The sequence below is a fragment of the Apteryx rowi genome, unplaced genomic scaffold (genome assembly GCF_003343035.1).
Source record: "Apteryx rowi isolate R43461 unplaced genomic scaffold, aptRow1 scaffold_345, whole genome shotgun sequence".
Lineage (NCBI taxonomy): Eukaryota > Metazoa > Chordata > Aves > Apterygiformes > Apterygidae > Apteryx > Apteryx rowi.
In genome coordinates, this window is record NW_020449919.1 from 540,708 (window position 1) to 554,750 (window position 14,043).

The 14,043-nt window shown below is 34.7% G+C and overlaps 1 protein-coding gene across 10 annotated transcripts in view; it reads left to right on the top strand.

Moving 5' to 3' along the window:
• FAM172A (family with sequence similarity 172 member A) overlaps positions 1–14,043 on the top strand; it is a 302,076-nt gene that overhangs the window by 52,378 nt on the left and 235,655 nt on the right. For 9 of the 10 annotated variants that reach the window (XM_026072624.1, XM_026072625.1, XM_026072627.1 and 6 more), the window contains 2 exons: positions 1,595–1,660; positions 9,539–9,730. In XM_026072624.1, the coding sequence (XP_025928409.1) occupies positions 1,595–1,660; positions 9,539–9,730 (258 nt within the window). The remainder of the gene's footprint in view (positions 1–1,594; positions 1,661–9,538; positions 9,731–14,043) is intronic. The other variant, XM_026072631.1, reaches the window with a different exon arrangement.

Consider the following 14,043-nt stretch of genomic DNA (forward strand, 5'->3'; position numbering starts at 1 on the left):
TAAACATGTCTTAAATCAACTCATCACTTACAGCTAARTTCCCTCTCCAAATGCAGTTTCCCTGTAGATACTAACGTTCAGTAAGAATGATTTTTTTTCAAAACCATAAAGTTTTTTGAACATAATTCTATCAATAAACATATTTGAGCAGGGTAGCAAAAAATTCACATATTTCAAATAAAGATTTTTGTCTTTTGTGAAATGTGTGTGGGGGGGGGGGGCTTTTTTAATTAGCTTCCATCAGTACTTTTAATTTGTTCAGATATGTTCCAAACGCTTGCATATATTGCGTTTGCTCACATGTACATAATGAAAACCTTTGGACTTCATTGAAACTTTATTTGGTAATTGTGCATTTAGAAAACTAAAATTGAAGTTTATGATACCCCGGCTCCTACTTGCTCAGTTTATAGTGTGTTGTTAAGATGCCATCACTTGAGAGCTTTGTTACAGTGACGTTTCTGTTGTGGCTTAATATGCTGCGGGTTCAGCTGGCTGTAATTGTGGCCTTGAGGGACTGGACTAAAGAATACCAGCTGGGTTGTACCCAGATATTCTTAGATTAATATTTCGGGACTTAGATCTTGTCCTGTCTGGAATTTAAGCATAGATCCCCAAGCTTTAAAGGGAAGGCGAGCACTGTTTGAGGCTCTTAATGAGCACTTTTTTCCTTTTTAATTTGCCATTTTTTCTTTTACTTCTGTGAAGTCAGTGAAATCTAGGCAGTTACTTCCAAACCAGTTTAACAACCCCATATGGACAAAGCACTTCAGTTGGTTCTATAACTTAATTCCCAAATTAATAAGAGTTAGAAAGTTCTTCCATATGCATCTCCATTTTCTTAGATTATATAAAGGTGAAAAAAATTTCCCTAGATGCTGGGCATGCTTTTGAAGTGCGAACAACTTTTGTTATGTCTGAGACAACAACTGTTTGGTTGTGACTAGGTTGATTTTTTGATTGCTCTTTGAAAAAATTCCTTTTGTTTCAGACCAAAAATTTCAATTTTATTTCTACATAGAGACAAGAGATTTAAACTCCCCCATACTGGGGAATCTGTCAGGGATTTTTTTTCTATTTAGAACACCTTTGACCCACCTCTCCCCTGTTCAGTGAATAGAAATGGCAAGGCAACTTGTGCTTAGTGTGACTAAAGATCTGCTCTCCATAGCTCATGAAGTGAACCTGCAGGGGAGAGGGTTTCAGGAGTCCTGCTTATGGAAAAAATGCTTTTAAAGTATTTCTTTGCAAAAAAAGGAGCCTTTCTTATACCTCTGAGTATATATTAATTGGTTATAATCCTTAGTTTTGAGGCACATAATTATTCACACAGCAGCAGGTGATGGATTCACAGGTACAGTTCCTATTTCTTTGTAGTGGCAAGTAGCCTTTTCTGAGGGATGGAGCAGACCCTTTTCTATGAAGCTCTAAGTTCCTTAATTAGTTGTATAGTAAAGATTTAGATATATAGCAAAACATACACAAGCTTAACCACTTGCCTGTAAGTCTTCTGACTGGATATGCCATTACTCTAAGCAGTCTAATTTCTGTTTGCTTTTCTTTTTATTTTTTATCTTTTTTTTTTTTCTTCCAGATCATTACTAAATATGTTTATGGACTACTGGAAAAGGAATGCCACTTGAAAAAAGTAACTCTCCCAGTAAGTGTAAATTTTTTCATAGCTGTTTTTCTGTTGGCTCTGTAAAATGCACGGTCCCTACCCTGAGGAGACTGCAGTCCAGTATTCAGATAAAGACAAGTTGTGCTCAGGCTCCATGGAAGGTATGGTCTCGGAGCACTGACTTCACATGTAGCGTGTGCATGCATCTGTAGAAATGGTTTTGCCTGACTTCTAATGTATGTGATTTCTCCAGCTTAGCATTCCTGGCTTGCCAGATGTCAGAATTTTCAAAATGAGGTATTTTTGGAAGAGAAGCCATAAGTCTTTTCAAAAAGTATTTATGAACATTTGGAGACCTTTACAGCTGGTTTTAGAGAACTGAAGACAAGTGTCCTTACAAGCAGAGGAATAAGCTCAAAACAGAGTCTGAGTAAACTAATTCAAATCTTTTTAAAGCACACTTGCAGAGTAGCTTTCTCAGTAACTTGTAACATACGTACATACATACATACATATTTGGGATAAGATGCTGGTGTTGATTAGTGGAAATACTTGATCAATCCCTAGAAGTGATGTAGCACTCCAGAAAATACATATGTGAAATATTTCTGTCCGTCAATATATGTGATATCGTGTATTGATATCATGTATGATCATGTATTTTTATAATCTGTGGGGAGACAGTAGTGGCTGCTCTGTGTGGGTTCTTTAGCACTGTTATAAAGGATTCTTATGATCTTTGAGAAGCTTTCACACTCCCATTGTTCTCAGCAGGCCTGTGATACTCAACAGAGGAAAATCCACTTGGGCTAAGCTTTGACAATTCTGTAAAGTTTTAAAATTCCCATTTCCAATTCCTAACTGTTGTTGTTTAGGGAATGTTTTGATAACCTGCCCAAACTACTGAATGTTTTCTGGCCAGGTCTTACCACTGTCACATCACCAGGGCAGAAGATGCTGTGCTGGGAACTCCGAGGAGCCTTCAGGGGAGAACAGCAGTTGCACTTGGCATTCGCAGTCCTCTAAAAGAAATATGCTGCACAAWTGCCCCTGACTGTGTGGGGACACCAGCCGAGAAAGCATTCCCTCACTTAGATTTCTCTCTGCAGTTAGAGAAATGGATTGCATTTGCGACAACAGTCTGTGTGATGCGACGTGAGACATGGTCTCTGTAGCTTCTTTGCACAGTAGGTTTTCTTTCTGAGGAGGGTTTTAGTCCAASGAGTGCTTCCATGTCTCAGACAGATAATATGTTTAAAGAAAAAAATATGCTTAACCCTCAAGCAATATTACATGCTGTCTGTCAAACCAGGAAGCTGTCATTTTTAAATTTCCAAGTGACCAAATTTTGAAGCTATAGAACGTTCTTTGAACGTCCTTTTTAACAAAATATGCATGTACATAATGCAATGTTAAGGCTAAGTTATTAACTTCAAAAAAATGAAGATATGAACAAAATTGGAATAAGTGTTACCATATTTCCATCACCTTTCTTACACACGCTTGGGGACTCTTCTCCTCAGCTCTGAGATTTGGGTGTCCGAGTAGGAAGAAGAATGGCCCACCCTGTCTAGCTCCTGCTGTTGCACTAATCTATATTTACTTGTATTTATAAATTATGTAGTAAGCACTGATGTACTGATGGAGTTCATCAGTAGTACAGTTAAGCTATTCTCAGACATATTACCTCCATCTTCTGCAAAATGTCATAATTTAATTGCATTTTGGAGCAGATGCTCAGTATATGCAACTGTTTAATTCTGAGCAGTGTGGAAACTTTGGTATAAAGTATGAACACCATTCTGTAATAATGACTATTATGTCACTCACCACAGTAGAAAATAGTTTATGAAGAGGTCTACAAAAATGAGATAAATGTAAAAGAGTAGGTAGAAGCTGAAAAATGAAAGCTATATAAAGACCATCTTTAAAACCCCACTCAAGATAGACTCCCAAGTAATAACACCAAAAAAAAAAAAAAAAAAAAAAAAAGTTTAAAATAGTTAAGGAGGCTAATAGGAACAATAAGACAGCTTTTAGCAAAAGTAAATCCAGTGCAAGCAAGGGAAAAAGAAAAGAGTATAAACTCTGGCAAGTTAGATGTAAACTAAGATCACCCAAAACAGAATCTGAGGAGCAACTCGTTGCAGTTGTAAAGCCTAGTAATGAATTGGAGAGTTTGATGGGGCTGATGGATAATTGGGACGCAAAAGGAATGCTCAGACAAAAAAGAAAAAGGTCAAATAAGAAAAACTAAAATTATTATTTCCAATATTCTTTGTTCCAGAGACTTTCATGCTGTTTCTTTTTTTAATGGGATATAAATCTGAGGAACTATCTCAAATTGACATATCAGTAGAGGGGATCTTGGAACAAATTGATGTAACATGCAATAGTCAGTTTCCAGGATGAGATGGTTTTTAATCCCAGGGTTCTGAAAGAAGCCAAATGTGAAGCTGCAGGCAACCAGCTACAATGTAACTTACTGCTTAAATCAGCATTTTGTACATCACAGAAATAGAAAAGGAGTAAATGCAGTAATAGACTTTGAAGGGGGTCCAGGAGTGATTCACGGAACTGCGTTATCAGGAAGTCTGACCTCTATACTGAGCAAATTAGTAAAAACTGTGATAAAATATTGAATTAGTAAAGGCAAAACTGTGTACTGAGGAAAATTCAATAGTTTTTATTTTTAAAAAAACAAAAAGTCTATATTGAAGGAGTTGGAGATCATGTGAAGAAGAAAGATCTTGCCAATAATGGAATACCTAGGTTTCCAACATGCTGTCAGCAATCTTACTAAATTCTTTTATAAAACTAAACTGTCATGGGATGAGAGGAAGGAGTCCCCTTATGAATTAATAATTGGTTGAAAGAAAAGAAAGTGTTCGTATTTTATAGCTGAAAGAAGTTATTTCCAGTGCAGTGTTATTAAGGTCTGCACTGACATATTGTTAATAAAAGAAAAAAGGGATCAATAGAAGGTAACAAAGTTTGCTGATTCTTCTAAAATAGTTTAGAATACTTAAATCTAAAGCTGATTGTGATGAGTTTTGGARTTATTTCATGATGCTGAATGACTGGATGATAAAATGACATGTGAGATTCAATTCTGATGAATGTGAAATTATGGGGAAGATAACTGTTAATACAGTAATGGGCTCTAAAAAAGCTGTTACTACCCAGGAAAGAGATCTTGGAGTGATTGTGAATAGTTGTGAGAGAACATCAGTTAGTGCTCAATGGCAGTCAAAAACCTTAAAGCAAGTAGGATGTTAGGAATTATTAAATGTTGAGAACAAAACAGAAAAACATTGTCATTCCACTCATTATGTGGGCCCCATCTTGAACACTGTGTGGAGTCTGGATACCATATCAAAAAGGATATGAAGAATTTGAAAAAAAAATACAGAGGAGTGTTGCAAGAGTGATTACAGTCACAAAATGCTTTTCAGACAAAGATTAGACAAAGATTGTTCAGCTTGGAAAATAGATGACTGAGGAAGGAATATGACAAATCTATAAAATCATGAAAGGTGTAGAGAAGATGAATAGGGAATAGTTATTCACTTTTTTCATAATACAGAAGCTAAGGGGCATCAAATTTAAATTATCAGGCAGGAGATCTCTAGTGAGAGAGAGGAAGTACTTTTTTCAGGTATGACCCAATTATATTGTGGAACTCATTGCCACAGAAAACTATCAAGAAGAAAGGTACAAATGGATTCAAAAAAACCATTTGACAAAATTAAAGTGGGCTAGGTCCATTGAACTATTATACATGCATGTCTAGATATGAGTTCTGACTCAGGAAACTCCAACGTTACTGGTTGCCAAAAACAGAGAGGAATCACTCTATATCCAGCCTGTTCTCATACTGTTCCCCTAAGCAATCTGCCGTTTGTCAGAAATGGGATCCTGGGACCTGTAATCTGACCAGTGTGGCTATTTGTATGTATGGCCTTATATAAATGCATTACAAAACAAGTAGRGAAACATTTTTTTCTGCACTTTATCACAGATGATCAGAAAGTTGGTGTATTGATCTTCCTTTTTCTGTCAGTTGATCATGAAGTTGATAGGGTGCATAATGATGCTTGAATACGTGAATTGTTTTAGGACTATATTAAGGGGGGTGGTTCCTGAGGTTTTTGATTCCCCCCCCCCCCAGCAAGATTTTAGTAGTGTACTGAAATCCTACACATCAGAGGTTTAAGATGACAGCATTGCAGGTTCTCTCATCTTTCTTAATTTCCACCTCCTGTGCAAAAGTCCTGCTCTGCTGTCTGTATTTCGAGTTCTCAGGTGGCAGCTTCAGTTTTGGTCACAAAAATTTGTAAATTTCTTTTCAGATGTAAAATCAAAGAGCTTCAGCTATAAAATCAGGAAAGCTTGTCCATTATTTTAGTATGTTACATCTATGACAAAATTTAAATCCAAATCTTTTCTTCTCCAAGGGGGCTGAGATGTACATTGTGTTATTGTTAGTGTAAAGTATTGTAGTTCTCTTGATGTTCAACATCTACTAGTGGACTTGAAAATTTAAATGAGGAGACTCATATTCAGGGAGAAGCAGTTCAGTTATTTCTTTTAAATTTCTCATTTTGTGCTCCACTGAAGGTTATATTATTAATATAAAGAAGACTGCAATTTCTTTTTATCTAGATGAAGCCTTTGTATTTCTCCATTTTTTAATGGTGTAATCAGTGATTGATCTTTGCTGTTCTTTAGCTGTTGAGGACAAATAGAGGGTGCTTCTGAATTAAATGCATCTTTAACAGATTCTGGGAAGGCCTGAAATAGAAGTTTAAATAGTTACTAACACATTTTATTGAGGAAGGCACTAAAAGGTCTCACTTTGCAGAATCTTCTAACTTATCAATGCTTTGCTCTTTCACTTCAATAGCTAAAACTTCATTCACTAGTTCTCTTGATCTACTAGAAAGCCAAGAACTACTTTTCTTTGAGAAACAATAGTCTCTTATCTCCACTGCTTATCCCTTTTGGCTGTTTTGTCACTTAAGTCCAGTCAATACCTGTTTTCTAAGAATTCCACCTGTTTTAGGTGTGTCGAGTTAGCTGTGGTAATCACCAAATGCTAATTAGTTGTTTGTAGCATTGATCAGCAGTTTTCATTTTTTGCTATTTTGAGTGAAAAATTGTAAATCAGAATATTCAATATTGTGAAGATTAACAGAAATGAGTTAGCAAGCCTTATGTAGGATCACATAACGGAAGATTTTCTTACCTCTCCAGAAGCAAATGAGCAGTTTTCTTCCTCCACAACCTGCTCACAATTATGATCTTTTTGAGTCTTTTCAATATTCCGTTTATTTGCCATGCTCTTTTTTCCAATCACAACAGTTACACTCATTTCACCTGTTTGCAGGGTCCAAACTCATGATTTTTATTGTGTTTCTTAACTGGGGTACAAAAAACATTAGTTTTTATGTTTCCCTTTAAAATCTTGAAGTTCAATCTTAAAGTTTAAAACATCCAATGTACAAAATAAAAGACCTCTAGAACCCAGTCAGGTTTTGTGCATTTTGGGCTAGTAATAGCGAAGAACTGAAAATTGTATCATAAAGTCGGCACAGTAGCATGAACATGAGATTAAGATAAGGTTTCAAGCATACTTTGATGCTACCTTATATATTGATAACAGCTATGCAAAATACTAATTATGCTGTTGAAATATGATATAGACTGGTCGTGTGACAGCTCATGAACATCTGAGATGGAACTCTTATGGAAAAATTAATTCACTATTTGGAAACCTTAAGTATTTCATAATGTCTGTAGAGCACATAACTCATCAGAGGATTGATCATAATTGTAGACTTTCATAAAACTTAAGGTATAGTTGTACATTGGAAAAATAAACCTGAGAAATGGAAAATTAAACTTTGTATCTTCAGTAAATTATCAACAGAATTTAGATTGATTTGACATTCCTTGCTACAAATTATTGGAAGACTGTTATCTCATGTGAATAGCAATGTTGAATCAAATTGTTAATATATCAAATTGAAGTTCAGCATTTTACTGAATATATTCAATTTGTATTTAAACAAAGGATCAGAGATAAGTGTTCATGAGTAGGTCCAGAACAAAAATTTGTTAATAAATATAAATTATTTTATGTGGTATCAGTATGTCTAGCCCTAAACGGTATTCTACATTGATTTGTCAATAAAGTGAGGTTGTGCACAAGAGTGACCTTTATGTGCATTCTTTAGTGAAAGTTTGATTTAATGAATTACTACTGTTTGAAGGTAAATTGGCTTGAAGAAAAGTTTCCAAATGTAATTAAGTTGAGGAAGGGAATGAAGGGTTATTTCTTTTCATCAGCTTGGTAGACATTTTTAACTGTTTTAAATTAACATACTTTCAGAAGTGTGAACTAGTTATAATGTATCTTCTAGTACATATGATTACTAAGTGCTAGTATTTCCTGTATTAAAATTTAGTTTTTAAAAGTTAGTTTTTAAAATAGTAAAATATACAGCTAAATTATATCTTTATCTGAAAAAATGAATTTGCAATGTTTTTTCTTAACTATAGCATTTTAAGTATTCAGTTTATGTGCAAAACTGAATTACATCTTACTAAGGACTGTTTGCGATTTAATATTGTTCAGATTTTTGTGTCTGCCACTGCAAGTTTTAAGGTATCGATACAGCAACTTCAGAAGGTGCAACATGATCTGACTGTATCCCCAGTGTGGTACCTGTTGTGCTCTTTTCAGCAGTGTATTTTTTAGCATGTATTTCCTGTTTTCTCACAAAGCATGAGAGAAGAAAAGTACATTTTGCATGGTAGAGAGTGAAAGCTGAGGTGCCTGAGATGCTATGACGTTTTGGAGTAGGGAATGAGGTCTTCAGTTCTGTGGCAGATGCTGAACACAGATATGATCAAATGAGCACTATTCCAGTTAGGAATTCTTTTTGTTCAAGTAGCGTCATTGACTTTGTTTAAAAAATATATATATGAGGTAATACTTACTTGCATTAAAGAAGTCTGAAGGCTGAACATTTGTCTACTCTGTTCTTTATTTTATTCAAATGTGAGAAAAGTTAAAAGGGCTAGATAGGCTGTTTCTCTCTGCCTTTGCAGTGTTTAGACCAGTCTAGTTCTTTTGCCTTGAGCCAGGTTTGCTAAACCAGGTATAGACTTAAAATAAAACAAAACAAACAACAAAAAAGCACTGCTTATTCTGTAGAATAAGAACAAAATTTAGAAGTAGATTATGACTTGCTGAGTATCAAAGCTGCTTGTTGATCTCCTCCTAAAGCAAAACAGCAAAGCATTCACCCTGGTGCAGAGCTCTTAGTGAAGCCATTATTTAGTCCAAAATTGCATTTTCTTTATTTTATTAGGTCTATCCTATTAAATTTATAATGGACAAATTTACAGTACTGGTTCATATGTAGCTGATTGGGTATTTATGTTGAGGTGGCTGAGATGAAACACTTTAGGATTTCTTTCACGTTATATAAGACCTTTATTGTTGCTTCAGGCCTATCAGAGGTGACAAATTACTTCTTTTTTTTTTTTCTCCTCAATTGTTCTTTTATGGACTTTCTTTTTGCCAGTAAATTTATGTAAACAACTGAAGTTTTAAATCTTTATCATACTTTTTGCCACTTCTGTTTGATGTAGTAAATTTAAATCTCCCTTGGATAACTGTTCTAAACTGTGGTATATTTTTATTCTCAAAGTTACATTGTGCAGATATTAGGTTCTGCATTATTTCTATTTAGCGCTGGGCATGCATTAGTCTATATAATGTACGTACAAATAGTTGTTAACCAATGAAAGTTTTGGTATCAATTCTGATGGCTAACTTTATAACTACAGGTGTTCTTTCAAAAATGTTTATTGATGCATAAAAATGTGTATTGGTTATAATTGCAGGTAGATGCRACTGAGAGTGAACCAAAGAGTTTTATCTTTATGAGTGAGGATGCATTAACAAATACAGACAAACTGTTGGTCCTGATTCATGGTAGCGGTGTTGTCAGAGCAGGTCAGTGGGCTAGGAGACTTATCATTAATGAGGATCTGGACAGTGGCACACAGATACCATATATAAAGAGAGCTACTGAGGTAAGTGGAAGTGTATGTGTGTATGTTTGTGTGTGTGTATATGAAGAGCTATACAGTACATCTCTGATGTTTTAATTTGTTAATGTGTTCAGTGTTTCCCCATGTGTTCATTTTCTTCAGGAATGATAGCGCTTTTTTTTTTGCCTTTTTTTTTTTTCCAGAACTTTTGTCAACTAGAAACAAGTTCTTCTCTTGCAGTAAAAAAAAATCTTAGTTGTATGTCATATTGTTTTGGCGGCACTGCCATGTAGTTTAATATGGCAGCTAACGTGACAAGAGCCCTTAACAGGAGATGAGACACAATAGAAGGCACTACAGAAATTTGTTATGATTTGAAGTGTTTTATTTTACATTTCATTAGATTTGTATGTATTCTCACTCAATGTCTGTTGTAATCTCATGATAACATGAGCTTTCATGATAACAGCGGGCTTTCTTATTAGGCTTGTACTGAATTTGTTAGAGGCACAGGCTTTTTCAGTTTTGCACTGAATAATGATTCGTTCTGATTCACCTATCAATACTTGACAGTAGAAAACATTTACATTTTATGGACACTGTCCTTTTATATTTACATCTCTATGTCGTGTTGTGCTGTAATATGCAGTAACATGTGAGAGACTGCACGATTTGCGTAATATTTTTATCATAACTTAGTAAGTATAATTAATCTCTTTCATCCTGTTACCTAAATGAAACTATCTGTAACAAATATTTGAAAAACCTGTTTAAGATTCACTATTTCTCCTGTTATATTCACCAAGTTAAGCTAATGCTTTAATATAGGTATTGGCTTTGTCACTGTCAGTTATACATGGTTTTCTAAATTCAGCTGAATTTTTTTGCAGTAGCCTTTAAAGTGCTCTGTATAGAAAATAGTTATCTTCAAACATTTTCTTTTTTTTCAATAAAGCAAAGAAAGAAAACATATTAAAGCCTTGGGCTATTAAATTATTTTTGTTTTGTATTATTCATTAACAAAGTAGCAGATTACAATTTGTGTAAAAAAGAAACCAGGTCTTATGACAGTGATGCTTGTCTTCGTTTAACATAAAGTTTTTGTACATTTTAAATCAAGACTCAGAGGCAGATCCAAAAATACTTCAGGGTTATAAAGTATAATATAAGTATATGGTAGGTGGAGTATATGAAATTAATTTCTAGAGTGCAAGTTCCAAAATTCTTCCCAAGAAAGTTGAGGAGCTGTAGCCACTTAAATTTTTGTTACAGTGCTGACATACCTACATTTTTGCTCTTTCCTAGAGATACCGGTGTCTTGCCTAACCAGAGAGGTTAAGCATTCAAAACTGTTAGGGTTACTATGCCTAAGCTACCTGACCATCTTGAAGAGCATATTTTTAGGAGATGGGAGTTTTAGCTTCTGTTTCCTGTTCTGTGTGTATTTAGTTATTTTATCCAGTGGTTGTGTCAGCGTAACAGCAGGCCTGTAGTGCCTTGAATATATATCCTTAAAAAAGATTTTGTATTTCTTCATTTTTTAATGAAAAATACAAGAAAAAAACCTAAAGTTTAATGAGAAATATCTAAATAAATGCAGTAATCTTTCAATCACATCAGGACATCAGATGTTATGCTCTTATCTTTTGATTTCCTTATTTCTTAACATGGTTTTTAAATTTATAGTTTTCTTTACTCCAATAATTCCAGATACCATAAAAACCACAACTCTGTCTTTCTTTTTTTTTCCCCCCTCATCTTAAAATTCTGGTAAATGCATTACATGTTTAGCACACGTACCATTTGCAATGGATTTTTTCATGTAAAGTGAACATTAGATAGTATTCAACTGTATTACAGTAAATGTGTTGATGTTTTTGATATCCTTTAATCACTGTAGTGAGAATTATATCATTAGATAAGAAAACATTTTTACAGAAGTCCAGCCTCACTGAAGAAATTTGGACTCATTATGTTATGACTAAAAGAAATATAATAGAGATAGCTACATGCTTGTATCATGTCGTCTTCATGTATGGATTACGTAAGTTACTCAAGTACAGGAAATTATGGTAGAGTAAGAATAAGGACTTTTAGTTAATGATAATTAAAAGCATATCCTTTTCTGGGTTTTATGGTGGTCGGTCCACTAGTTGATTTAGGCACTTCCGTCTCTAGTATGTTGCCAGTTTGAATTAAGGAATTATTTTCCGTGATCTTCCACTGTTTCTTCTAAGAAGAGGTCTCATCCTTGAATAAGATCGGAACACCTTATTAAAGCATTAGATGACCATGCTGATGACAGAAGAACATGGGTTTTTTGTTTTTGTTATTTTTTTTAGTATACTGTGTGAATTTGAAGTGGATAATAGTATACAGGGTTTGAAAAATCCACTGATCTGTTGTGAGGGTGAACTATATGCAGGTTGCTTTAAACAGTTTCTGCAGATTAGGTTTTCATTTGTAAAAACAAAAAATAACCTGCAACAGTAGTGTTAAATGTCTTTTGTTCAGAAACTAGTTCAGGTATCTTTCTCAACTGGCAGACATTTCCAACACTGCTGCTTTCCTTGAAACAAACAAGCAAAAAAAACCCTCTAGGTAGGTCAAAACTGTATGATTTTCTCTGCTACTTTTCAATGTGGAGAGCAATGAATCTACCACAAGTACATTTCAGTTCATTCCTTGGAAAAATGGAAAAGCAATAGGGCCGCACAAACTGGAGGTATCACTAGAGAGGAGATGGACACAGCAGCTGCACAGTGAATTTAGCAGTAAGTAGTGATACTGCCGTTCTAACCATGAAGCTAAAGGAAGAAAAAATTGGAGAAAGTCTTTCTGTCCAGCACAGCACTTTTAAAAAAAAAAAAAAAAGAAAAGAAAAAGAAAAAAAAGAGGGGGTGGCTCCTTTTCTCTTACAGAAGGTAGGAAATAAGAGGACAATTTATCTGGCTGCTAATGGCTTGGGGCTGATACAGAGTTTAAAAAAATGTGTTTTTCTTTTCATCTGAGTGGCTCCTGTAGATAGTGCTTCTTCCTCCGTCTTTTATGTCAAACTGTATTTAGTAGATTCAAGCTTTTGTGTAATAGGTGGTGGGAATGCTGTGAATAGTTTACAAGATTTTATGTAAAGAAGGTAAGACTAATGGGTTAAATTAGAAATATGAAGTTTGATAGTGTGAAAGAGATTTTCTAAGAAATAGGAAAGAAAAAGATTACATACAAGAGACAAGATAGAGAACAGATTGTAAGAAAAGGAGGAGGGAGAAAAGTTTATAGAATGTGAGAGACAGAAATGTGTAAATACATTAAAACAGGGTAGGAAAAGATCTACTTTAGAAAAAAYGTATAAAAAAGGCAGATGTGATAAATATAAAACTTAAGAAAGGTAAGAAAGGCTTAATTAAAATTCTAAGAAATGCATATATAAACATATATTAAATAAAAATATGGCAATTTGTTATAAATACAGTACCAAATAAATATTATACAATTACGTTTTTTTTTAAAAAAAGTTCTTTACAGAAGTACCAGATAGAACTTTTTCACTGAAGTTGTCTTCATTGGGAAGTACTGAGGTTTTGATAGGAGCAGTCATCTTGAGGTGCCAGAAACTGAAGTTTGAATCCTTTCTGTGGAGAAGGAGCAGATTATTTAATTCCACACTGAAGATGCTCTACTTCTTAAAAATAAATAAATATTAATCAGAGCTGGAATTTTGATCTGGGTCTTCTACATTTTGAGTAAATGTTTCATTCACTGTCCATAGTCGATCATTTTTCCCCTCACTTATTATCCAGTCATATATGCAGTGACTGGAGCAGCTTCAGCATGAGATAATGACAGACAGAGATAAATTCTTTACTTCAGTGATGAGGGCATTTACTCAGGGTGTCACAAAGTAAGGATTTAAGTTTCTGATTTTATTTAGGTAGTCCAGGGCTCCCTCACTCCACATGAGGACCTCGGCCATCAGCCTTTTAGGAGTAGGTTATGAGTACCTTTGTCTGGTTTGTTATAATGAGAGATAAGAGCATGGATGGTAATCTAAATACTCAGGAGATGTACAAATGATACCATATATATATTGTGAAGTGATACATACGAACAAGAGAGAAAGGATGCAAAAGTTGGCTACTGCTTCTTGCAGTGGTGTTCCTTCTGTAATGGTTAGAGAAGTGGATTCTGTGCTTTGAAGTCTGCTGAGTGTTAGGCAATGGGAAACTGGAGTTGATCTCCTTAAGGAGGAAGTTTGCTCCTTGGGGAAATGGGAGCTCAGCTTGCCTAAGTTTGGACATTGAAAGCAGTTTTGGAGTACTCTATCTTTGAAACATTTCCTCTGGGGACTAAAGAGG